At 46.5% G+C, this 24,923-nt stretch overlaps 2 protein-coding genes and 1 long non-coding RNA gene across 3 annotated transcripts; all 3 read right to left on the reverse strand.

Annotated features, from left to right (window-relative positions):
- Positions 1–659: 659 nt before the first annotated feature.
- Positions 660–4,403, reverse strand: LOC149525779 (uncharacterized). The gene is made up of 3 exons (XR_016348859.1): positions 4,124–4,403; positions 3,085–3,150; positions 660–990 (listed from the first exon to the last, which is right to left on the reverse strand). It is a non-coding gene; the product is annotated as an uncharacterized LOC149525779 (long non-coding RNA).
- Positions 4,404–6,362: 1,959 nt separating this feature from the next.
- On the reverse strand, positions 6,363–9,952 carry LOC149525780 (protein maestro-like). Its single transcript, XM_089776380.1, has 4 exons — positions 9,808–9,952; positions 8,629–8,811; positions 7,589–7,744; positions 6,363–6,556 (listed from the first exon to the last, which is right to left on the reverse strand). The coding sequence occupies exons 1-4, from the start codon at positions 9,949–9,951 to the stop codon at positions 6,407–6,409; spliced, it is 633 nt and encodes a 210-aa protein (XP_089632506.1). The 5' UTR covers position 9,952; the 3' UTR covers positions 6,363–6,406.
- Positions 9,953–15,760: 5,808 nt separating this feature from the next.
- Positions 15,761–24,132, reverse strand: LOC149525781 (maestro heat-like repeat-containing protein family member 2B). The gene is made up of 4 exons (XM_089777462.1): positions 24,004–24,132; positions 21,434–21,586; positions 20,024–20,209; positions 15,761–15,781 (listed from the first exon to the last, which is right to left on the reverse strand). Exons 1-4 carry the CDS (start codon positions 24,010–24,012, stop codon positions 15,761–15,763), a joined length of 369 nt encoding a protein of 122 aa, XP_089633588.1. The 5' UTR covers positions 24,013–24,132.
- Between the last annotated feature and the right edge of the window lie 791 nt (positions 24,133–24,923).

Here is a 24,923-nt window from a genome sequence, read left to right on the forward strand (position 1 = left end):
AGAGGGTGTCACGGGAAGCTCTTAGAGGGGTCACACGACCAGCTTCCGGTCTGGTCAACGGGTCCCAGAACTGCACCCCCCAAATGGTGAAAGCGATTTGTGGGGCGGTCCTACAGGGAAAAAAACCTTCCTGATTGGTAGAGGGAGGGAGGGTGAGTTCTTAGAGGGGTCACACAACCCACTGCTGGGCGGGTCATCCGGTCCCGGAACTGCCCCCCGATTGGTCAAAGCAGTTCACGAGGCGGTCCTACAGGGAAAAAACCCCTCCTGATTGGTGGAGGGAGGTGGGGCGAGTTCTTAGAGGGGTCACATGACCCACTTCTGGGCGGGTCATCCGGTCCCGGAATTGCCCCCCCATTGGTCAAAGCGGTTCGCGGGGCGGTCCTACGGGGAAAGCCCTTCCTGATTGGTAGAGGGAGGTGGGGCAAGTCCTTAGAGGGGTCACATGACACCCCTTACTTCCGGTCACCTGCCCCTCTTGACCCCGGATGTATTACCCCCAAGGGCGGGACTTCCGGTGACAGGGGACGGGCCTAACGGGGGTCACATGACATCCTTTTTACTTCCGGTCACCTGTCCCTCTCGACCCGGATGTACTACCCTCCAGGGGCGGGACTGCCGGTGACAAGGGAGAAGGGACTTCCGGGGAGTCGGGGGGGGACTTCCGGATTCAGGGGGCGGAGCTAATGTTTGATTGATGGTAGGGCCCTTATACTACTCCCTTACCCCATAGAGAGCTAGCAGATATATCGTTCAGTCACTGTAGCTGGCCGCATACCACCAAGCTGAAACAGAAGCTGGCACAGACAGAGCACATTGTTCTCCAGCAATCCCCAGTGAAGCAATTGATGTGACAAGGTAGCAGGAGCTCTTCGTTCTATTTGTCTGTGCTTCAGTCCCCGAGCACTCATCCAGGTCAGATGTCTCTTAGGACCTGAGTTGCCACCAGCTGGACAATGGGACTTGGGTCATTCTGTAGGACCTGGAGAGCTGGAATTACAGAGAATATGACTCACTTTTCATATAGTCACCTATGCCTGCAGTAGCTGGAGATTTAGTACCAGTGAGTACCAAGCTACAGCAGCTCTCTGTCCAAACAAAGCTTTAGGTTCCTCCATTGGGATCCTTCCAAGCTCCAAACTGAGATGGAGGAGGGGGGAGAGGGGAGACCCTGACCCTACCAGAAACTCATCCAATTGGAAGGTGCTCCATTGACTCAATAGCTTCTGCTTTTAAGTTATTTTACATCTCCTGACAGAAATAAATCTGATGGTGTGGAGTTTGGGGTAGCAAAAAGTGGCTCCCAGGGAGCCGATGGAGCCCAAAGAGTGGATCACACAGGTTGGGAAGAGGCATTGCCAGGATAGCCAGGAGATGCACTGACTTATATCACACTGGCTGCAGTTTCCTCCAGGTACGTCTACACCACAAAGTTAATTCAAAATAACAGCTGTTATTTTGAATTAACTTTAATAGCATCTATACATGCAAACCGCTATTTCGAAATTAATTCGAAATAGCAGAGCGCTTAATTCAAATTTGGTAAACCTCATTCTACGAGGAGTAACACCAAATTTGAAATAGCTATTTCAAATTAAGTGCTGTGTAGACAATTAATTCAAAATAGGGGGCCTCCAGCCCTTCCCAGGGAGCCCTGGTGGCCACTCTGGGCACAACCAGGAAAACTTCCTCTCCTCTCCCCCTGGCCCCAGAGCCATTAAAGGAATAGACCCTGGCCCGTGCCAGATCCAAGCCTACCAGCCAAGAGCCAGCAGTGGCCACCGGGGCCCCTGAGCCAGTAGCCACAAAACGTGAGCCAGCAAGGCACTGGCAGCCAACCCTCCACTGCTCCTCAGGAGCAGTCTGCCAGCACCCAGGAGCCTGACAGGGGCTGGAGAAGGCGGGTGCCTTCCTGGTCCAGGGTGGAGATCATGGACCTTATTCAGGTTTGGGAGGGATGCCCCAGCATCCATGATCTCCGCACTAGACAGAGGAACACGGCCGTCAATGGCAGGATAGCTGCCAGCCTGGCCACTAAAGGCCACATGCGAACCCAGGAGCAGGTTTGCATGACAATCAAGTTGGTGCGGTGAGACCCCCAACCTTGGGCCCTGATCTTCCCTTCTCCTTTCTTCCCTTTGCTTCTCCCTTCCAACTTCCTCCTCCCAGGTTTCACCCTCCCCTCTCCCACCCACTCTATTCCTCTCTCCCACCTCCTTTTCCCAGTCTCCCCAGAGGTTCACCCTGTTGTTCAATAAACCCAGTTTCTATTTTTGAACATACATGTCTTTTATTTGACATCAGGAAGGGAGGCTAGGGAGGAGTAAGTAGATGGACGTGAGGGAGGAATGGGGCACGAGCCCCCGGTGGGGAGGACCGGGGTGGCTCTGAGGGCTCCTCGGGGTGGACACTCTCCTGCAGGGCCTCCTGGATCCTGACAGCCCCCCGATGGACTCCCCGGACGGTAGCCTGCAGCAAGTGCAGCTGGGCTGATGGCAACAACCCTACGAGACGCACCGGTGTGCCCAGGGGCAGCTCTGGCTCCATGTGGCCGAGTGCTGTGGTGTCCCGAGTGCAGGCACTCAGGGCACTCCAAGACAGGACTGCTTTGCTGTCCCTCATCGGGGTAGACAAGCGAGCGGGGAACCCAAGAACTGTCTGTTCGGGGTGGGGGTAGGGTCCCGTGAAGCACGGAGCTCAGTTAGCCTGAGGCAGCAGCCCCACACACTATGTCCTAACCCGATGCCCTGCCAGCACTGGTTCCGGCCAGCCTGAACTTCGGTTCAGGGTCCACTCAGTGTGGACGCGCTATTTCAAAATAACAAAATGCTATTTTGAAATAGGTTTTGTGTATAGATGCATAATTCGAATTAGCTTATTTCAAATTAACTATTTCGAATTAAGTTAACTTGAATTAACGCTGTAGTGTAGACGTACCTCTTTCAGAGCAGACTAAAGCTGAATCTGTCCTTTGATGTGTGGCTGATGCACTTCACACCTGTGGTATCAGTTACTGCTTGCTTGTCAGCTAAATTTCTTTATAACTCACTAATGAATAGGATTTCACCTGTATTTGTTACTTACAGGTCAACAGATGTTCCATGTCCAGCCATTTCATATTCTTGGTGTCCGTATGTTCCAGGATGATGCCTAAATAAGCAGTGTAAAATAAACATCAATAAAAAACCTTCTCTTGTTAAGTGCAAGGTGATAACATTGGCCCTTTGGCTTCTATTGTGAGTCTAAGGTGAGCTGTAGGCAAGACAATACTAGAAAAGTTTAGCGTCCACACTGAAGAGAATAAGAGAAAAAAATTAAGAATGTTTACATAAAACCTCATTTGCTTTAAACAATCTATGTTCCTCTTGCCACTGCTGTCAGTTATTGGAGATATACTAGGATAGTGTATTAATCTAGTGGTGTGAACAAAGGGGCTGGGGCCAGGAATAAGTGCGTACTAAGCAAGGATCTCACCTGGATAAATTAATTAGGCCACACTGCTTGCCTGGCTTGCATGGGTGTGCTAAGGAAAGGATGGCACAGGGCCAAAGGGGAGGAATCTAGTGCTTCCTGGGCAAGGCAATCAGGAACCTGCAACAGCAGGCACTGTGTGGCGGTGGGCTGCCTACCTCCCAGTGATGAAGCACCAGTAAGGAACAGTGAACAACACTGAGCTTAGGTCTATAGTTTGAGTCCACACTAACTCTGACTACTAAAAATAGAGTGCAGGTAAGATGACAGAAGCAGTCGGAGGAGCTAGCCACCTTGAGAACAGACTTTTGGGTTTGGATGGGATCATCCTTGGAATAGTTAACCCCTCCTGCTACTCCTGCCACAGCTACTCTATTTTTAGCACACTAGTTTGATCGGAGAATAAACATACCCTACGTGACAGTGTGCCAGCCTCTGCTACTAAATGACTGCGCCATCTCAAAGCATTCAATTGCAAATTACAAATTCCTCCTAACACCACACTGAAGAAGTAGGAGAACATTAACATCTCCATTTATGCATGAGAAGTCACAGCACGGAGAGATTAATAGTAGCTCAGTGCTGCACACAGGGACTTTTTCTGTCTACCTCAAAGGGAATACCAAAAGGGACACGGCACACTTTCTCTCACCAGCTAACTTGGCTGCAGCTGCCCGGATCTCTTCCCAGCTGCTGCGGAAGTATCTGATGGTGCTTTTGTAAAAGTTCTCCAGTAGCTCAGCCTTCTCTTTGGCCTAGAGAAAATCAGGGACACATGAGCTCTCTCTGGCTAGAAATGCCCTTTGACTGCCAACACATGCCTTTACAAACCACAAGTAAACAGTCTGTGTTCCTCTTGCCACTGCTGTCAGTTATTGGATTCACTCAGACTTTTTTTTTAATTTAAACAAGTAAATAGAAGAAAGGACAGGAGGCTGTGTAGAAGTGGGGAAAGTGGGAATCTATGGCAGATTTACATTCCTCTCACCCTCAGTCCTGTATCCCACTCTAATAGGGTACGTCTACACTCCAATGTTAATTCGAACTAACTTAGTTCGAATTACTTAATTCGAACTAAGCTAATTCAAACTAACGGATCTAGACTAAAAAACTAGTTCGAATTAGCATTTTACTAATTCGAACTAGCATGTCCACATTAAGTGGACCCTGAACCGGGCTTAAGGATGGCCGGAAGCAGTGCCGGCAGGGCATCAGAGGAGGACTTAGAGCGTGGAGATGCTGTCTCAGGCTAGCCGAGGGCTGTGCTTAAAGGGTCCCAACCCCCACCCCGGACAGACAGTTCTCAGGGGTGCCCCGCTTGCAAAGCAGTCTTGGCTTGGAGTGCCCGGAGTACCCACACTGGGCACATCACAGCACTTGGCCATCAGACCGGCTGCACTTGCCGCAGCCTGCCATCTGGGGAGATGGGGCAATTGGGGGGCTGCAGGAGAGCTTCCACCCCAAAAGCCCGCAGAGCCAGCCCAGTCCTCCCCATCGGGGGCGCGTACCCCATTCCTCCCTCAACTCCTTCCCCTTACCCTTCCCTAGCCCCTCTTCTTGATGTACAAAATAAAGGACAATTGTGTTCAAAAATGGAATCTGTCTTTATTGAACAAAACTGGGGGAGACTGGGAAAAGGGGGTGGGAGAGGGGAGGGCAACTAAAATGATCAGGGGTTGGGAACAGGTCTCATATGAAGAGAGGCTAAAGAGACTGGGACTGTTCAGCTTAGAAAAGAGGAGATGGAGTGGGGACAGGATAGAGGTCTCTAAAACCAGGAGTTGGGTGGAGAGGGTGCATACAGAAAAGTTCTTCATTAGTTCCCATAAAGAAGGACTAGAGGACACCAAAGGAAAGGAATGGGTAACAGGCTTCAAACTAGTAACAGAAAGTTGTTCTTCACAAAGCACAGAGTCAACCTGTGGAACTCCTTGCTGCAGGAGGCTGTGAAGGCTACAACTAGAACAGAGTTTAAAGGGAAGTGAGATCAAGCCATGGAGGTTGGGTCCATGGAGTGGTATTAGCCAGGGGGTAGGAGAGGTGTCCCTGCCCAAAGTTTGTGGAAGGCTGGAGAGGGATGGCACGAGACAAATGGCTTGGTCACTGTCTTCGGTCCATCCCCTCCAGGGTCCCTAGGGTTGGCCGCTGTCGGCAGACAGGCTACGGGATAGATGAACCTTTGGTCTGACCCAGGATGGCCATTGTATGCTCAGGGCTCAGGGTCGTGGGGTCTCAGTGGACCACCTTGATTTTCATGCACTCCTGCTCCTGGGTGGCCAGGCTGGCAGCTCTCCTGCCCTAGCCGGCCACCTTCCTGTGCCTAGTGCGGAGATCGTGGACGAGGTCCACGATGTCCGCACTAGCCCAGGAGGGAGCCCGCCTTTTGCGGTCCCGGGCAAGCTCCCAGGACCCGCCAGCCTGGTCCCGGGAAGAGGGGGAGGGCTGGGGGGCATCGGGTGGGTGGCTCGATCCGCACCAGGTGCAGGGTCTGCTGGCTGGGTGCTGGCAGGCTTGCACCTGGCACGGGCACCGTAGCCATCCCGTGCCCCTTTAAGGGGTCCGGGGCCGGGAGGGGGGCATAGAGTTTCCCTGGTGTTGGCCGGAGTGGCCACCAGGGAAACCTGGGGAGGGCTAGCCTCCCACTAGTTCGCATTAAGGGGCTACACAGCCCTTAATTCGAACTAGTAAGTTTGAACTAGGCTTAATCCTCGTGGAATGAGGATTACCTAGTTCGAACTAAGCGCTCCGCTAGTTCGAATTAAATTCAAACTAACGGAGCGCTAGTGTAGCGCCTATGAAAGTTAGTTCGAACTAACGTCCGTTAGTTCAAACTAACTTTGTAGCGTAGACATACCCATAGATACTTACATTGCCCATCACACATTCCCCCTGCTTCTACATCACAAGCCTATGCTGTCAATAATCTCATATAATTCTATAGGTCACTCACAAGGTGTCTGCAGATATCCATCTGGAGCTCCTCAGGGTTCAGCTCGGTTCTCCAACTAAGATGCTCATTAAGTATAGTTTGGAGCCTCTTCAGTCCCAAAAATGGGGCACAGAGATGAAATGTAGCTCTGCACTCCTGAAAAAGAGGGTTGCACCAGTGAATTGTTCCATAACACGTATTGTGCTCATTCAAATGGAACTCATGTCCTTGACTGCTCATCTACCCCAAGAATAAAAGGGATTCCCCTGAAGTAATAGACAGAAAATATGCCAGCATGACTTTAATAGGGGGAAAGGGATTCTACTTCTGGAGTATTGCATCCAATTCTGGGCACCCCATTACTTAAAAAATGTTGATACATTGGAGAAAGTCCAACGGAGGGCAACAAAAATGATTAGGAGGCTGGAACACATGATTTACAAGGAGAGGCTGAGGGATTTGGGATTATTTAGTCTTCAGAAGAGAAGAGTGAGGGGAGCTTTGATAGAAGGCTTTAACTACCTGAAGGGGGATTTCAAAGAGGATGGAGAGAGGCTGTTCTCAGTGGTACTAGATGACTGAATGAGGAGCAATGGTCTCAAGTTACAGTGGGGGAGGTCTAGGTTGGATATTCGGAAAAACTATTTTACTAGGAAGGTGGTGAAGCACTGGAATGGGTTACCTAGGGAGGCAACGGAACCTCTAAATCTAGAGTTTTCAAGTCCTAGCTTGACAAAGCCCTGGCTGGGATTGTTTAGTTGTGGCTGGTCCTGTTTTGGGCAGGAGGTTGGACTCAGTGACCTCCTGAGGTCTCCTCCAAACCTATGGTTCTATGATTTTATAATACTGAAAACTGGAGATAGCAGCAATGTTTTTTCAGAACAGATGTAGCTATGAAAGCTGCTTCACTAGGCATAGCTGTGATCTTTCCTCTGTTGTGGGGAGGCAGGAACGTGGGGTGCAGAGATAGGCAGGAATGAACTCTTGGGATCAGACCCATGACCTATCCTGAACTCCAGTGAGACAACCCTGGCTGCTAAGGACCAGCCTGTCTGGGATTGACTCAAAAGGAGGGCAATGAACTGAGGGAAGAATTTAGGTCTCCACTGCAGGAAGGAATAGCAGAGCTCCCCTGGCAACAGGAGGAAGATTCTTTTTGCTTAGTATTTAAGTCACTGTCATTCTTACCATTGAAACTTCAGGGCTTGGATCTTGCAGGTGCAGCAGAAGCGTGACCCAGCTCTGTCTAACCTGCTTGGCAAAATAGTCCTTCCATTTTCTCTTTGCAGAGCCGGCCAGGATACCAAACAGGACAAAGGCCAATGCACGAAGAGTGTTGTCCTTCTATAGCCAAGAAAGCCACACAGGTTGGTAACGAAGAGATAACCACATCATGTATCTAGCACAGCTGTCTCTTCTACATTAGAGTAGAGTGATTTCAACTACAGAAGTTTAGAAGAACTGGAATTAATCAAGTTTGGGCCAAATGTGTTGATTCTTCAAAATACTTTGAAGACAGTTCAATTTTGACAAAATTCTTCCAGAAGCCAAGTAGGGGTACTTGGTCAGCTTCTTGGTGACCCATCTAGCAGGCTAACTGAGATCTTGGGCTTCCTGGCCCTCACCTTCAGAACAGCCTGTTTGGCAGGCTGACAAGGAGCCAGGAAATGTGTACCCTGGCACCTCTAATTCCCAGTGCTTCCAGGTTCCCTGTCTCCAGCATAGTCTGCCAGTAGACTGCCCTCAGGCAAGGCTCCCAGTAGAGCTGGGTTGAGAATAGTATTACTGTTTCACAAAGAGATTTGAAATTTGGGCTGGGGGGTGTGTCCCCCAAATAGGAACAAAACCAAAATTTGAAATCTCAAACTTCTCTGCAAAATGGAATAATTTCAACCAGGTGACATAAAAATCGTATGGAGCAGGCCCAAAACAGTCCATTACACCCTGTATGCCCATTTTCCTTGTTATGCAGCTACCTAATCTAGTATTCATACTTCCTTTGCCATTCTCATTGGAAATAAAGATGAACAGAAGGGTGAGACTGAAGGAGCAGGGATGGCATCCTCATTTTCTTAATTCTCTGCTCCGCCATAAAACACATCTCTTCCCTAAGGCCTAAAATCACTTCATTCTGACATGAACAATGCCCAGTGAGGACACATCATGCATTGTAAATGGAGCCTCATCAATGTCAGCTGAACTGGGGTTGAAGGCTTCTGTTCACGTACATTATCGAAGTACTTCCGGATCTGTATGGTGAGGTCTCTGAAGGAAGAACCTATGTCCTTCCCTTTCAGCTCCTTCAGGACTTTGGCCAGTGCCTTCATGCATTCGATAATGATTTCAAAACTGAAAGTCTCTTCTAAAGTCCTGATCAGTGTCTCCAGAAGAAACTTCTTGTACTTTTTCACCTGTTCAGACATATGACATTAAAAAACACTTTCCACTAACCACATTTCTAATATGTTTTTTTAGCAATTATGAAGCAGTGGGAATTTCATCTGCCCCCTAGTGACCTATAGCTATATTTTACATCAGGTACTAGCTACAATAAGCCAAACTCTGTGCCATATTACACCTATGTAATCCTATTAGATTTCTAATTACTTAGATTTGAAGGCCAAAAGGGACCATTGTGACCTCCTTCACAACACAGAACCTCCCCAAAATAATGTCTGTTTGACTAGAGCACCTCTTTTAGAAAAACAGCCCATCTTGTTTTTAAAGTTGCTACTGATAGAGAACCCACCACAACCCTTGGTAAATGGTTCCAATGATTAAAATTACCATTAAAATGTATGCCTTACTATCAGTCTGAATTAGTTTAGCTTCATTCCTCCCCCCCCCCCCCATTGAATCTAAAGGCACATTTTCTAGCCCTTTGAAAATTCTTGTGACTCTTCTCCAATTTATCAGCATCCTTCTTGAATTGCAGGCATGATCCTGACATAGTATTCTAACAGTTCTCATACCAGTGCCATAAGCAGAGGTAAAATAACTTCTTTATTCTTATTCAGAATCCCTCTGTCTATGCCTCCGAGGATCACCTCAGCTCTTTTGGTCACAGCTTTGTACTGGGCGCTTACGTTCAGCTGATTATCTATCATGATTTGAGTTTTTTAGTGTCTCTGTTTCCTGGAATAGAATCTCTCATCTTGGAAGTATGGCCTACACTCTTCATTCCTAGGAGTATACATTTACATATGATCATATTAAGTACATATTGTTTCCTTATGCCCAGCTTACCAAGGGAACCAACCTGCTGTGTATTGACTGCAAAGAGGTTACAGGGGTATGAGAGAGCAGAAGTTGGCCTAGTGCATTGTGCATGGCCTCTGTAAATCCTGAGCAATTGTTTCCTTTAGTTTCTCTAGTTATGCTGCATTGTATTCAGTATTCTATCTTACCTTCTCAGGTGCCCCATAGACTACATTTCCCAGGCCTCTTACAGCCATTCGACGGACAATCCAGTAGTTGTCCTCTAACCTTTCTTCTAAGATGTGTAAGACAGACTTAAGCAACTTCTTCTCCCTGAGTATGGGATCAGTCATTAGCTGAAATAAAATCAACATGTCCATTAGCTCTAATATGTTCATTAAGATAGCGAATATAATTTGAGGAGACACGTAATACACTGTAATTTATTATTCTATATGAATGAGTACTGTGTTAAAAACATGGATTTTTCCTTTTAGGCACTATAATGGGTGATTGCTCATCCCTTGAGAGCCTCTCAGTGACTGCATTTGATACCACAGTCCTTTTCTCGCCCAGGTGCATCCTGCCAGTCGATCTTAGTGAGTCTTCCATGGCTCAGCCCTCTGGCCAAGTCCCAAAGTCCAAACAAATGCCTTTTAGGTCCTGTTGCCCTCACTAGGGTCTTCAGCCCCAACTCTGGACCCTTTATATTCTGTTCTTTGTTCAACCTCTCCATAAGCCCTGTCCCCTTCATCGGGTTTATGCCACTGGGGAACCTGGGCCTGCCCACTACTCTTGGTTCCAACCTAGAAATAGCAGCGAGTCATTGCTTCATTTCAGTTCATTGCTACTTTTTCCTTGGGTTCTTCCTATGGGGCCACTTTCAGTTTCTCCCTCAAATTATATGTTTAAGGCTCGTAAGGACTCTCTCTCTGCAAATTCAGCTTCAGAAAATGCTGCCTGAAATAAACCCCTGTGAATTGGTTTGGCCAGAGAATAGCATCCTTTCTTGGCCCTCCACTTCCTGAAAGAAACTGACCTAATAAAGCCCTGTAGCTCCATATATCTGAGCCAGCTGGGCTCTGATTGGCAGCTTTCATGAGGCCTCTCTAGGCAGACCTTGAAAACCCACGTTTGTGACTCCTTTCCTAGGTGGGGTGTAGAAAGATTTTGGGGCACAAACAGATTCCTAGAACCACCAGATGAGCCTCTAAAATAGCGACTTAGCGTAAATGTGAAATATGACACAGACGTTATAGCAAGGCTGTGGAGAGGGAGGATGCTCCAGTAGTTAGCAGCCTAGGACTTAGGAGGTTCCAGTTCAATTTCCTGCACCCTCAAAGACTTCCTAGATGATGTTGGGCAAGTCACTTAGGCCTTCTGTGCATCAGTTTCCTCTTTGCAAAATGGGACTAATAGTGTTCCCCTGCCTCACAGGGGTATTGTAGGGATACATACTTTTAAAGAGTTTTGAGGCACTCAGATACTACATTATCATTTTGAAGTACTCAGATAATACAAGTTTCTAAAAGGATGTTTTAAGGAAGATGGAGAAAAATTGTTCTCCTTGGCCTCTAAGGATAGGATAAGAAGCAATGAGCTTAAATTACATCAAGGGAGGTTTAGGTTGGACAGCAGGAAAAACGTCCTGCCTGTCAGGGTGGTTAAACCCTGCAATAAATTGCCTCAGGAGGTTGTGGAATCTGCATCACTAGAAATATTTAAGAGCAGGTTAGACAAACACCTGTCAGGGATGATCTAGACTGTGCTTGGTCCTGCCGTGATGGCTGGGGATTGGACTCGAAGACCTCTCAAGATCCCTTCCAGTTCGAATGTTCTATGAATCTATTATTCTACATTAATGAGAATCTAAGATAGATGTTAATGTATTTGTATGTTGCTTATTTTATAGTATTAGGACACTAGATTCATTTAGAAGATTTGCTGAGCTAGACCAAAATCAGGAGCTGTTGGTTAGTATTAGCCCTAGGAATTGTCAGAAAAGGTCTAGTAACTCAAATTCTATGGCTACATCTACATTGGCATGATTTTGCGCAAAAGCAGCTGCCTGTCTACACTGGCGGGGAGTTCTTGCGCAAGAACACTGACATTCTAATGTCTAAAATCAGTGCTTCTTGCGCAAAAACTATGATGCTCCCGCTCAGGAAAAAGCCCTCCTGTGCAACTGTTCTTGCGCAAGAGGCCAGTGTAGACAGGCCACATTAATTTCTTGTGCAAGAAAGCCCAATGGCTAAAATGGCCATCGGAGCTTTCTTGCGCAAGAGAGCGTCTACACTGGCACGGATGATTTTGCACAAAAGCGCCTCTTAGCGCAACAGCACATGCCAGTGTAGACGCTCTGTTGCACAAATATTCTAACGCAAAAACTCTCACGTTAAAAGTATGGGTATGTCTACACTACAAAGTTAATTCGAACTAACAGCCGTTAGTTCGAATTAACTTTAATAGCGGCTATACATACAAACTGCTAGTTCGAATTTCAATCGAACTAGCGGAGCGCTTAATTCGAACTAGGTAAACCTCATTCTACGAGGAGTAACGCCTCGTTCGAATTAAGTAGTTCAAATTAAGGGCTGTGTAGCCACTTAATTCGAACTAGTTGGAGGCTAACCCTAATCAGGTTGCCCTGATGGCCACTCTGGGCCAAACCAGGGAAACTTTTCTGCCCCTCTCCCAGCCCCATAGCCCTTAAAGGGGCACGGTTTGGCTACAGTGCCTGTGCCAGTTGCAAGCCTGCCAGCACCCAGCCAGCAGACCCTGCACCTGGCATGGCATGAGCCAGCCACCCGCTGCCACCCAGCCCTCCGCCTCTTCCCAGGACCAGGTTGGCGGCTCCTAGGAGCCTGCCCAGGGCCACAAGAGGCAGGCGCCCGCGTGGTCTAGTGCGGAGATCGTGGACATTATCGAGGTTTGGGGGGGAGGCCTCCAGCGTCCACGACCTCCACACTAGGCACAGGAATGCAGCCGTCTAGGGCAGGATAGCTGCCAGCCTGGCCACCAAAGGCCACATCCAAATCCAGGAGCAGGTTTGCATGAAAATCAAGTTGTTCCAGTGAGACCCCCGACCCTGAGCCCTGCGCTTAGAACATAAGAACATAAGAATGGCCGTACTGAGTCAGACCAAAGGTCCATCTAGTCCAGTAGCCTGTCTGCCGACAGCGGCCAACATCAGGTACCCCAGAGGGGATGGACCGAAGACAATGACCAAGCGATTTGTCTCGTGCCATCCATCTTCAGCCTTCCACAAACAGAGGCCAGGGACACCATTCCTACCCCCTGGCTAATAGCACTCCACGGACCCAACCTCCATGAATTTATCTAACTTCTCTTTAAACTCTGTTATAGTTCTAGGCTTCACAGCCTCCTGTGGCAAGGAGTTCCACAGGTTGACTATAAGAAGAACTTTGTGTGAAGAAGAACTTTCTTTTATTAGTTTTAAACCTGATGTCCATTCATTTCATTTGGTGTCCTCTAGTCCTTATATTATGGGAACTAATGAAGAACTTTTCTTTATGCACCCTCTCCACACCACTCATGATTTTATAGACCTCTATCATATCCCCCCTCAGTCTCCTCTTTTCTAAGCTGAAAAGTCCCAGTCTCTTTAGCCTCTCTTCATATGGGACCTGTTCCAAACCCCTAATCATTGTACTTGCCCTTTTCTGAACCCTTTCCAAGGCCATATCTTTTTTGAGGTGAGAAGACCACATCTGTACACAGTTCTGAAGATATGGCGTACCATAGTTTTATACTTCCCCTCCTCCTTCTTCCCCTGGCTTCCCCCTTCCAGCTCCCTCCTCCCAGGTTTCCACCTCCCCTCTCCCACCCTCTTTCTTCCCCTCTCCCACCTCCTTTTCCCAGTCCCCCAGAGGTTAACTCACCCCCCCGCCCCCAGTTTTGTTAAATAAAGAGAGTTTCTATTTTTGAACACGTGTCCTTTATTTTTTACATCAGGAAGAGGGGGCTCGGGAAGGGTAAGTGGAAGGAGGTGAGGGAGGAATGGGGCACGAGCCCCCGATGGGGAGGACTGGGGTGGCTCTGCGGGCTCCTCGGGGTGGAAGCTTTCCTGTAGGGCCTCCTGGATCCTGACAGCCCCCTGATTGACCTCCCCCGGATGGCAGCCTGCGGCAAGTGCAGCCGGGCTGATGGTCGAGTGCTGTAATGTGCCGAGTGTGGGCATTCAGGGCACTCCAAGACAGGACTGCTTTGCTGTCCCCATCGAGTTAGACAAGCAAGCGGGGAATCCTGAGAACTGTCTGTCCGGGGTGGGGGTCGGGTCCTTTTAAGCACAGCCCTCGGCTAGCCTGAGGAAGCAGCTCCACACCTTAAGTCCTAACCTGATGCCCTGACGGCACTGGTTCTGGCCAGCCTTAACTTCGGTTCAGGGTCCACTCAATGTGGACATGCTATTTCGAATTAGCAAAATGCTAATTCGAATTAGTTTTTAGGTCTAGATGCACTCATTTGAATTAGCTTATTTCGAATTAACTAATTCGAATTAAGTTAAATTGAATTAGTGCTGTAGGTTAGACATACCTTATTTGCGCAAAATCTTGCCAATGTAGACGTAGCCTATCTATATCTTTCTCACTCTCTCTTAACCAGCAACTAGAATAGGCATCTAGGCCAGGCTAGTATAGACCCCAAAAATAACAAAGAGAAAATGATTAAGAAAGGTGTAATGAAGTTCCTTGTGAGATTTCCTTACAAAGGACACATTCTACTATCTAAAATGAATTCCTATGAAGTGAACTGTACAACTCCTCAGAGAAAGGTAAACAACAGATAACAGCCTAATGGTGGAACTGCTCATACCTGAGCAAAGAAAGCTGTGCTGGTGCCTCGCTGATTTTCTGATGGGGAATTTACCCAGGGGAGGAGGCTCTGTATGATCTCCACTGTTATTAGTCCAGATCTTTGCAGAACACTGGAAGACAAAAGGAACCACTTATGGGGCAGACTGTGCACTTCAAAAGCTTAGCTGCTATGACCATACAACTCTAAAACCTACGCATGGAAGCTCTGTGTTTCTCACCCAGGACACCCCACACAAAGCTATACCTGAAAGTTCCCTGTCAGTCACTCTATTTGTTGCCGATCCCTGAGGATGAAATGCTGTCTCCTAGATCTCTTACCTCACCAGCAAACACACCCCCTCGTGGTGAGTCTGCGGATTTTCAAGAAGCATCCAAGTTCTCTGCTTCCAGAGTGTTCTTATCAGCTTCTCATTCACAGCCTTGAAAAGCACAGCCTCTAATGCTTCAATAGAAAGCCTGGGGGAAAAGAGGCACAGAACTGTAGTAACCAATAGAAAGGCACAGCCTAAGCAGTCAGGAAACCCCAGTTACTTGTCAGGTCTGTTGTTCATTGACAGTTCATCCATTGACAGTATCCTGGGGACCACTGTTTTTGGAAGGACTTAATTCCAGGAGGTATTTCAGTCTCATACATCTCATATTACTAGTGTTGCTATGGACAACATTTTGCAGTCACTTTCTCCTATCTGCAAGGCGTATGGGCACTAGCACAGTACAGTAATATGGAAAAAATTCACAATCAGACCCCAAAAGCTGGGACACAGAGAGATTAGTGATCACTAATGGATATTTTGGGGCCCTATCTCCAGCGAGATGTGACAGGGTGCTGAGAGCTTGTACTTGGGGTCAGCACTCTGGTAACTACTAGTACTAATTAGCTTCCCCAGAGAAAGCCTAATTGGATAGAAATGTACCTGATTGCCTGGCTAGAGTGGGGCTATAGAATCAACAAACCTATTATCCCATTAATAAGGAATCTGCCTAAAGGGACACACAGAGGAGTGTTTGAGGGAAACAGAGAGCAAAAGAGACAAATGCTAGGAGAGCCTTTCAAAGGGAGTTCTCTGAATGGAAACACTTTCCCTCCATCTGGAGGAGGGACTAGAAAGCTGAGATATAATGTAACGGTGCTATGCATGGACAGGCGGATTAAAACACTGCACATAGTCTACACATCGGTATGTACAGACAAGAAAGTCTCAACACGGGCAACGACTCCTCCGAAGTTTGGAGAGTTTTATGACAGGAAATGGAAACCAGCCACAGAAGGTAGCGTTCTGCAAAGTGGGGCCTGAAAATAACCCTGATGTAGTTTTGGCTACCCTTAAAAGAGCAGCAGGTGGACCTGCGAGACACAGAGCAATGTGTGCCCTTCAACTGACACCACACAGCAGTGCGGATGGGAGGAGCTGCTGGTGCAGGACACTGGTTCCCAGGCATGACAGGGCCATGCGCCTCTCTGTTGGTCACAATGGCTCTTGGGAGCAGAGCCCTGTGGATGTGCAGAACCCAATGTCTATCTGCAGATCTCCGTGTCCAGGGGTAGATGTTTGTATTCGCGCAGGGCTCTAACCATTTTTTGCCTGTATTCTAACTCATTATCACTGACATCTCTGTTCTTTGATAATATACCAGTTCTTGTTTTCCCTATAAATACATCTAAGTGTTGTATGTTTTCCAGAGCTGAGTTCTAAAGTATAAGTGTAAGCAGGGCAGTGTGTGCTGAGCTTGTGTTTCTCTGTTTGGTTTAGTTTGGTGTTTGTTTGTTTGTTTGTTTGTTTGTTTGTTTGTTTGTTTGAAGGAGCTTCTAAAAGGTTTGAAATCTAGAAGCCTATGTTAATTGGCTGAGCCTCAGTGGGGGGAGGGGCTACCAGAGCTATATAAGCCTGTGAGTCCGCGAACAGGGAGCTTGGAGAGGGACTTTGGAGTGGGAGTTTAGAGGGCACTAGTGACTTCTGATCTTCTTTAAACCTAACTTTTATAATAATCTATATTCCAGAGATTTAATAAGCCCAGTTTTTACTTAAATTTATTCATAAAAAAATGGAGACAGAAGCCCAGCAGCAGAGTGGGGGCTATCCTGTTTATTACGTCGAGTGTAACATGTATGATTACCTGCCCTGTGGGCGAGTGGCGTATGTGTGCACCTGTTGCAAGGAGCTCCTGGCCCTCAGAGACCGAGTTCGGGCTTTGGAGGCCAGGGTGGCTGAACTGGAGGAGCTAACAGAGGTAGAGAGCTATGTTGATGAGACTTTCCAGGACACTGTAGTACTGTCCCACCTCCAGTCTGAGAGTCCCAGTGCTCTTAAGGAGGATGAAAGTCTCAAGGGAACAGAGAATTCAATGGGAGCAGAGGGAAACCATCCCGTAGTTGGGACCCTCCTTCCCGAGGATGTTGCGGTATCCTCTCGCACCAACGATACCTCTGAGGGGGAGGGAATGCCAGATGTTAGGAAGAGGCAGGTGTTAGTAGTGGGTGATTCGATCGTTAGAAACATAGATAGTTGGGTTTGTGATGACCAGGAGAACTGTATGGTCACTTGACTGCCTGGTGCAAAGGTTGCGGATCTCTCGAGGTATCTAGATAGACTTATGTCTAGTGCTGGGGAGGAGCCGGTGGTCGTGGTACATGTAGGTATCAATGACATAGGGAAGGGTAGGAGAGATGTCTTGGAGGCCAAATTTAGGTTGCTAGGAAAGAGACTGAAATCCAGGACCTCTATGGTGGCATTCTTGGAAATGCTTCCAGTTCCACGCGCAGGACCAGGTAGGCAGGCAAAGCTTCAGAGTCTCAATGCGTGGATGAGAAGAGGGGTTTGGATTTATCAGGAACTGGGGACACTTTTGGGAGAGGGGGAGCCTATACAGGAAGGATGGGCTCCACCTAAACCAGGGTGGAACCAGACTACTGGCACTAAACATTAAAAGGCCGTAGAGCAGTTTTTAAACTAAGAGATGGGGGAACGCTGATTGGTGCGGAGATGCACGTACATCGCAGGGAGACTTCTCTTAGAGGAGAATCCGTTGATAGAGATTCTCTAAGCTGTAGTCAGAAAGAGAGGACAAAGAGACTGAGGCCTGAGGAGGCCTAGATAGTAGTGTTTGTATTGCCAGAGGTTGGTGGTTTCAGGGAACTGACCTATAGCAAGCACAAACAAGACTTTCTCATATTAAAAGCAGGTGATGGTAAGGTGCCTCATAACCCTGAGAACTCCTGGGGAGTGTCACACAAATGGACTGGGATTCTCTTTGTTTTGCTCCCTTTCTTCTAATTACCTGCAAGGGTTGCCCTCACATAGTTGTTGTCCTTTTCTGAATAACCTCCTTCGGCTGCTCATCCTGGGCAAAGGCATCTTTTGTCTTAGGGTTTGGCTGATCTGCTGCAGGAGAACAGTAAACAACTCCGGGAACAGCTCCTGCACAGTTTTGCTCAGCTGCAATGCTGACACCACTTCAAAGATGGCACATGTTGCCTGAAAGGAGAGCATGGTAAAAGAAGAGGTCTCTTCCTAACACTATCACACTCTCTCCCCTTCTGATACCTGCTGGACTAAATTCTCACTCCTGTCACTAACTTGATGAATGACCGAGAGCAATTCACTCCATGTGTGCCTTAGCGTCCCATAGCTGTAAAAATGTGTACGACCTATCAAAGCATGTTGTGAGTTGTACAAAACATCTGCAAAGCACTGTAAGAAATCTGATTCAAAGACTTTCTAATTGCCAGATAGTATTAAGTGAATCAGCCACATACTCTAAATCTGCCATCTGTTGTTCCACAGAAAGCACAGCTGGAATCCAGGAAACAGTACTTCAGAAAAGAAGTGCCCATATGACAATATTATACCACTCATCTAGCTTTCCATCAGCATGTTTGTCACAAGGCAGAGAAATACATGTCTGTCGTCTAACTTACTGTGAGAGGTACAGCAGCTGCTAAATGCAGGTCAGTTTTTGTCTCTGAGGTCATCCTTCCTTCTTGGCTTGTTGGAGTCTTTATTTTTTCTATTAGGACCTTTAGGACTTGAGGGGCGAGCAAGGGATCTGTCCCCAGAGATCTCCACAGCTCAGTGGTGTCACTGCAATTTAACATAAGTTATATGTGACCCCCTGGAGACTTTTGTGGCTCTGACTATATGCATCATATTCAAGTAAAGAACACATTTTCTCCTTGACTATGATCAGGGCTCACCAACCGCGCTGTCCGGCGAACTGTGCATGCACAGATCGTTCTGCGCATGCACAGGTCGCCCGAACCCGGCTCTTCCAGGTTACAATCTACACGCCATGGGTGAGTAGATTGTATTATTTGTCAAGCCCTGCCTATGATGAGCAAGTTCAGAGTGCTGTCCTCCTTATATGGTCCTCATGTTTTACATATTGAGTTTCTAGTTACAGAACTAAGTTAAGTTACATTTCAGGTTACATTTCTACAGTGCATGACTATTTTGGGATCCTGGAGGTATCCCGAAATAGCTACCCCACATTTACACAAGCAGCCCGTTATTTTGAAATATTTTTCAAAATAATGGGCACACTATTTTGCCATCCCAAGAAACTTTGTTGCATGAGGGATAAGGGATGGCTTGAAATAGCGCATTATTTCGACATTTGGTGCTGTGTAGAAGCACCACATTACAAAATAGGCTATGCAAAATATGATACGCAATTTGCGGAGTGCAAATTGTGCATCTTATTTCAAGTTTAGGGTGCTGTATAGACACAACCCTAGTCTTACTGCACCATAACCATTAATGCTAGACTTCAGAAGGAAAGGACACAGAGCTCTAATCACAGTTCCTGTTTTCCTACTTCTCAGTAGATATGGAATCATGAGCATATGATGCCCAAAGATCTGGGGCCTGGGAGACAAGTTGAAGAAAGAAAAATGATCTTCCTACTAACTGGATGTACAACTACGAGAACAAATATTTGTGGCTAGCCCATGACCTCTTCACAAATGGCATTCCCTGGCCTCTATTTGCCAGAATGGGCATGTTCTGTTCACTCCCTATGGGGCACCTGGCATTGGCCACTGTCTGAAGACAGGATCCTGGGCTAGATGGACATTTGGTCTGACCCACTACAGCCGTTCTTATGTTCTTAGATTCCAGCACTGATGACTGATAATTCAGCTAGGGATGTTTGAATGAAATGATAGATATGCTTACCGCCCTGTCTTTAAGTACCAAGAATGACAACTCCATTCCAGCAGCCATACCCTTGCTGATACCAAAAGCCTGGTACCCTATCCTGGCTAATCAGCCAGGAATTTGGATTTGAAGCTTTCATGCTACCAGAAAACGAACAGTCACTGGCAATTTCCAGGGTGATGTTAGTTCAGGGGTCTGGAGAGGCAAAAATCCACTCCAGTGATGCCAGTAAAGGGAAGTCTTTAGGATGCCAAAGCAACTATTAATTAATGGAAACAGAATGACACTTAATTTCTCCCTGCACCCACCTTGACATGGTCTTGGACCTTTCTGCAGAAAGACCCAAGCTATTAACCTTTAGGAATTATCTCAAACTGTCTGTGGCTTAAATGAAGCCTTACATCTTGCAGTGAAGCCGTGGGATCCATGGTTACCAAAATGAACACTGTAAGGAGCAGTATATACCTGTCCATCGGCAGATGTTTGATGAGGAGGCTGAAGATCACTGCCTCTAGGTGATGGTGAGCAAGAATGGACACTGACTCCACCAGGAACTGCCTCAAGCTACCCTGCTTGATGGTAGGCATATAAATATATATTCTACTCAGGATATCTGACACCTGGACAGAATAAAACCAGAAAAAATGTCCCTTTTCCATTCTCTCCATTCATTCTGCAGAACCAAAACGTTTATTTAGTCGTTTAGCAATTTGCTGTTCTTGTAGAAAATCCTCCCTTCAAAAAACAAGTATTTAGACATGGCTGCATAGATTTAACCCACAAAAATTATACATATCTCTGCGCATATCTGGCTGCAACACCGGGTTAAGACATGCTGAGGCCCGAAGCTATGTCAAGTTAAAGAGGCCTCATTGCATTTCCAAAAAAAACATGTATTATTCTAACAGAAAGGAAAATGAAAATAGAAATAATAAAGTTATCTATCTATCTATCTATCTATCTATCTATCTATCTATCTATCTATCTATCTATCTATCTATCTATCTATCTGTACATAGGCAAAGAGGCAAGTAAAAACTAGCAATTTTGGGGTATTTTTAGAGACCCCTCATTATCTGAGGCCCTAAGATGTAGTTCACTTAGCTTGTCTCTTGGGGCCGGATATTCTCTTTTTGCATTTTACTCGGAGTCTAATTTTTCCAAGCCTTTCATGGCTGGAAACTGTGACAACAAGATAGACAAATAATCAAGCATCTTCCTTTTCACTTGGGGTACGGTTACACTAGCTCGTTAGTTCGAGCTAGGTAGGGTAATGAGGGCAAGCAGAGTTGCAAATGAAGCCCAGGATTTAAATATCCCAGGCTTCATTTGCATGTTCCCGGGTGCTGCCATTTTAAAATCCCCCTTAATCCGAACACCGTGCCCGCGGCTACATGCGGCACGGAGTAGGTAGTTCTAATTAAAGATCCTAATTCCATGAGGAGTAACGGTAGTTCGAATTAGGATCTTTAATTTGAACTACCTAGTCCATGCCGCATGTAGCCGCGGGCACAGAGTTCGGACTAAGGGGGATTTAAAAATGGTGGTGCCAGGGAACATGCAAATGAAGCCCGGGATATTTAAATCTCGGGCTTCATTTGCAACTGCGCTTGCCCTCATTACCCTACCTAGCTCGAACTAACGAGCTAGTGCAGATGTACCGTTAGATTATCTCTGTCTTCTGCTGTTGATTCCCCCATTGCCTGACTCAGGATAGGAACACAGATGGAATTAACTTCCAATCCCAGGGGGAGAAACAGCAAGACTTGTGTTCACTGCAAATGATGGCAAAGACCTGAAAGCCTGCAGGTTAGCCAGAAAAACCTCTCCAGCTTCTATTTTACCTCATCCAGCATGGCACCTCCACACTCCTTCAGGATGATCTTCATCCACAGACCGGCTGCTGTGGCACAGGAGGGACTAGCAGACAGCATACCATCCAGTATGGCCTCAATAAAATCTGTGGCTTGGTCAGAGGGAAAGTACTTACTAACCACCTGTGGACAGATCAAAACCAGGAAAGATTGCAATGATAGTCGGCTCTAGTACTTTTAAGAAAGGAGGCCTAAGAGCTGTATAGGAAAATATGTATTCATCAGCAAATTGCTAATTGGGCTCATATCTGGCAAGGCAGTTGCAATTAAAATTTTCTCTGTAATCTTTCTAGCTACCACATCTCTATTCTACACTAATAATATCAGGTTAGATCTTAGGTTGTACAGTTAGCACAACATTGTATGGGACAAACAGGATGTAAATTTCCAGTTTATATTCTATGATGTACATGACATCTTTTCACAAAATATAAAAATATGCAAAGAGATGCATGCACACAAATATAGGTTCAGGTAAACACACAAGGTGCCAAGACTGGTTTCTCAGCTTGATGTCCCGCTCACATATTTCCCCCCTGGATGGATGGATGGATGGATGGCTGGATGGATGGATGGATGGATGTGCGCACGCACATGCATGGGCATGTTCATGCAACTGTCTGGAATCTGTTTTTTACATGGCATTCATAGCATATACCTATGAAAAGCATGTTACTGATTACACATGAATGCCTCACTCCCATAGCTCGCTCCAAGTGTGGAAAGACATCACGAAAGCATAAAACAATCATGGAAACATAGAATACTAGGACTGGAAGGGACCTTGAGAGGTCATCGAGTCCAATCCCCTGCCCTCATGGCAGGACCAAATACTGTCTAGACCATCCCTGATAGACATTTATTTAACCTACTCTTAAATATCTCCAGAGACGGAGATTCCACAACCTCCCTGGGCAATTTATTCCAGTGTTTGACTACCCTGACAATTAGGAACTTTTTCCTAATGTCCAATCTAAATCTCCCTTGCTGCAGTTTAAGCCCATTGCTTCTTGTTCTATCCCCATAGGCCAAGATGAACAAGTTTTCTCCCTCCTCCTTATGGCACCCTTTTAGATATCTGAAAACTGCTATCATGTTCCCCCTCGATCTTCTCTTTTCTAAACTAAACAAACCTAATTCCTTCAGCCTTCCCTCATAGGTCATGTTCTCTAGACCTTTCATCATTCTCGTTGCTCTTCTCTGGACCCTCTACAATTTCTCCACATCTTTCTTGAAATGCGGTGCTCAGAACTGAACACAATACTCCAATTGAGGCCTAACCAGCGCAGAGTAGAGCGGAAGAATGACTTCTCATGTCTTGCTCACAACACCCCTGTTAATGCACCCCAGAATCATGTTTGCTTTCTTTGCAACGGCATCACACTGCTGACTCATATTCAACTTGTGGTCCACTATAACCCCTAGATCCCTTTCTGCCGTACTCCTTCCCAGACAGTCGCTTCCCATTCTGTATGTATGAATCTGATTGTTCCTTCCTAAGTGGAGAACTTGGCATTTGTCTTAAACTTCATCCTATTTACCTCAGACCATTTCTCCAAGTCATTTTGAATTATGACCCTATCCTGCAGATTAGTCGCAACCCCTCCCAGCTTGGTATCATCTGCAAACTTAATAAGCGTACTTTCTATACCAATATCTAAATTGTTGATGAAGATATTGAACAAAGCCGGTCCCAAAACAGACCCCTGTGGAACCCCACTTGTTTGCCTTTCCAGCAGGATTGTGACCCATTAATAACTACTCTCTGAGTATGGTTATCCAGCCAGTTATGCACCCACCTTTTAGTAGCCCCATCTAAGTTGTAAATACCTAGTTTATTGATAAGAATATCATGCGAGACTGTATCAAATGCCTTACTAAAGTCTAGGTATAGCACATCCACCACTTCTCCCTTATCCACAAGACTTGTTATCCTATCAAAGAAAACTATCAGATTGGTTTGACATGATTTGTTCTTTACAAATCCAGGCTGGCTGTTCCCTAGCACCTTGCCACTTTCCAAGTGTTTACAGACGATTTCCTTAATTACTTGCTCCATTATCTTCCCAGGCACAGAAGTTAAACTAACTGGTCTGTAGTTTCCTGGGTTGTTCTTATTTCCCTTTTTATAGATGGGCACTATATTTGCCCTTTTCCAGTCCTCTGGACAAGGGAAAATGAATGGTGCACAGCCACTAGAACAGTCACTTAGGGTACGTCTAGACTACAGGCTTCTGTCGACAAAGAGCGTCTAGACTACATTGAGTTCTGTCGACAAAGCAAGCTGCTTTGTTGACATGGCAGTGTAGTCTAGACGCAACCCTACAGGCAATAACACCATCTGTCGACAGAACTCTGTCGACAGAAGGTGTTATGCCTCGTAAAATGAGGTTTACCAGCGTCAAGAAAACTGCTGAGTTCTGTCGACGTTATGTTGACAGAACTCAGCGGCAGTGTGGACGCAGGTATAGTTTTGTCGACAAAAGTCCACTTTTGTCGACAAAACCCTGTAGTCTAGACACACCCCTAGTGTCTGTTACCTTAGCCATTTTGCAAGATGCTTGAAACAGAGCCTCAGGGTCTGGAGTTGTTAGTGCCTCACGGAGACATCTCAGCTCCTCCTCTGCTGACCCCAGGTTTCTGCACTGACCTAGGATAGAGAAAAGGAGAAAAAGTATGGCAACATTTAATAAAACTGAAGCTCTGATCCATAGATAATCATACAGGCGGATCTATGGGGGTATGTTATTACCAGCTGTGTGTGAAATTTTGGCCCCACTAAAGCCAATGACGAAATTCTTGTTGACTTTAATGGAGTTAGAATTTTACCATCAGGCTATGTGTGGACTATATCCCTTTTTCGGAAAAGGGATGTAAATTAGACGTATCGCAATTGCTAATGAAGTGGGGATTTAAATCTCCCCCACTTCATTAGCATAAAAATGGCTGCAGCTTTTTTCGGCACGGAGCTTTGCTGGAGAAAAGCGCCAGTCTAGATGCTGATCTTGTGGAAAATTAAGCCTTTCCCGAAAGATCCCTTATCCCTCCGAAAAAGGGATGTAGTCTAGACGTAGCCCCTATGTCTGAAAGTTAACAGTAATGGCATATGATTCATTGTGATTCATACAGGATTAAACAGGCACTGTATTCTGTGTGGAGCATCTTTCTCTGTATATCTGGTTTCAGTAGCCACTCTGCTCTCAGTATTTAAATCTAATCTCTTAGTCAAGCACAACTCATGTAGATTGTTCTGAGGTTCTGATTTGCAGGAGAATCCCTCTACTGAACTCTCATTGTAAAAGAGATGGGGCTGACCAAAAGCTTAGGTAGGAAACCCAGGCTCTTCGCTCACTTCTAAATCATGAACTGTCTCTTTAAGGGAAAGCTGTCCTGCTCTGTCATCTCCCTCTCCCCACCCCACTCTGCAGAGGGGGGGACATATGGGCATATGGCAGGGGAG

Source organism: Pelodiscus sinensis, chromosome 1, assembly GCF_052426305.1.
Source record: "Pelodiscus sinensis isolate ZL-2025 chromosome 1, ASM5242630v1, whole genome shotgun sequence".
NCBI lineage: Eukaryota > Metazoa > Chordata > Testudines > Trionychidae > Pelodiscus > Pelodiscus sinensis.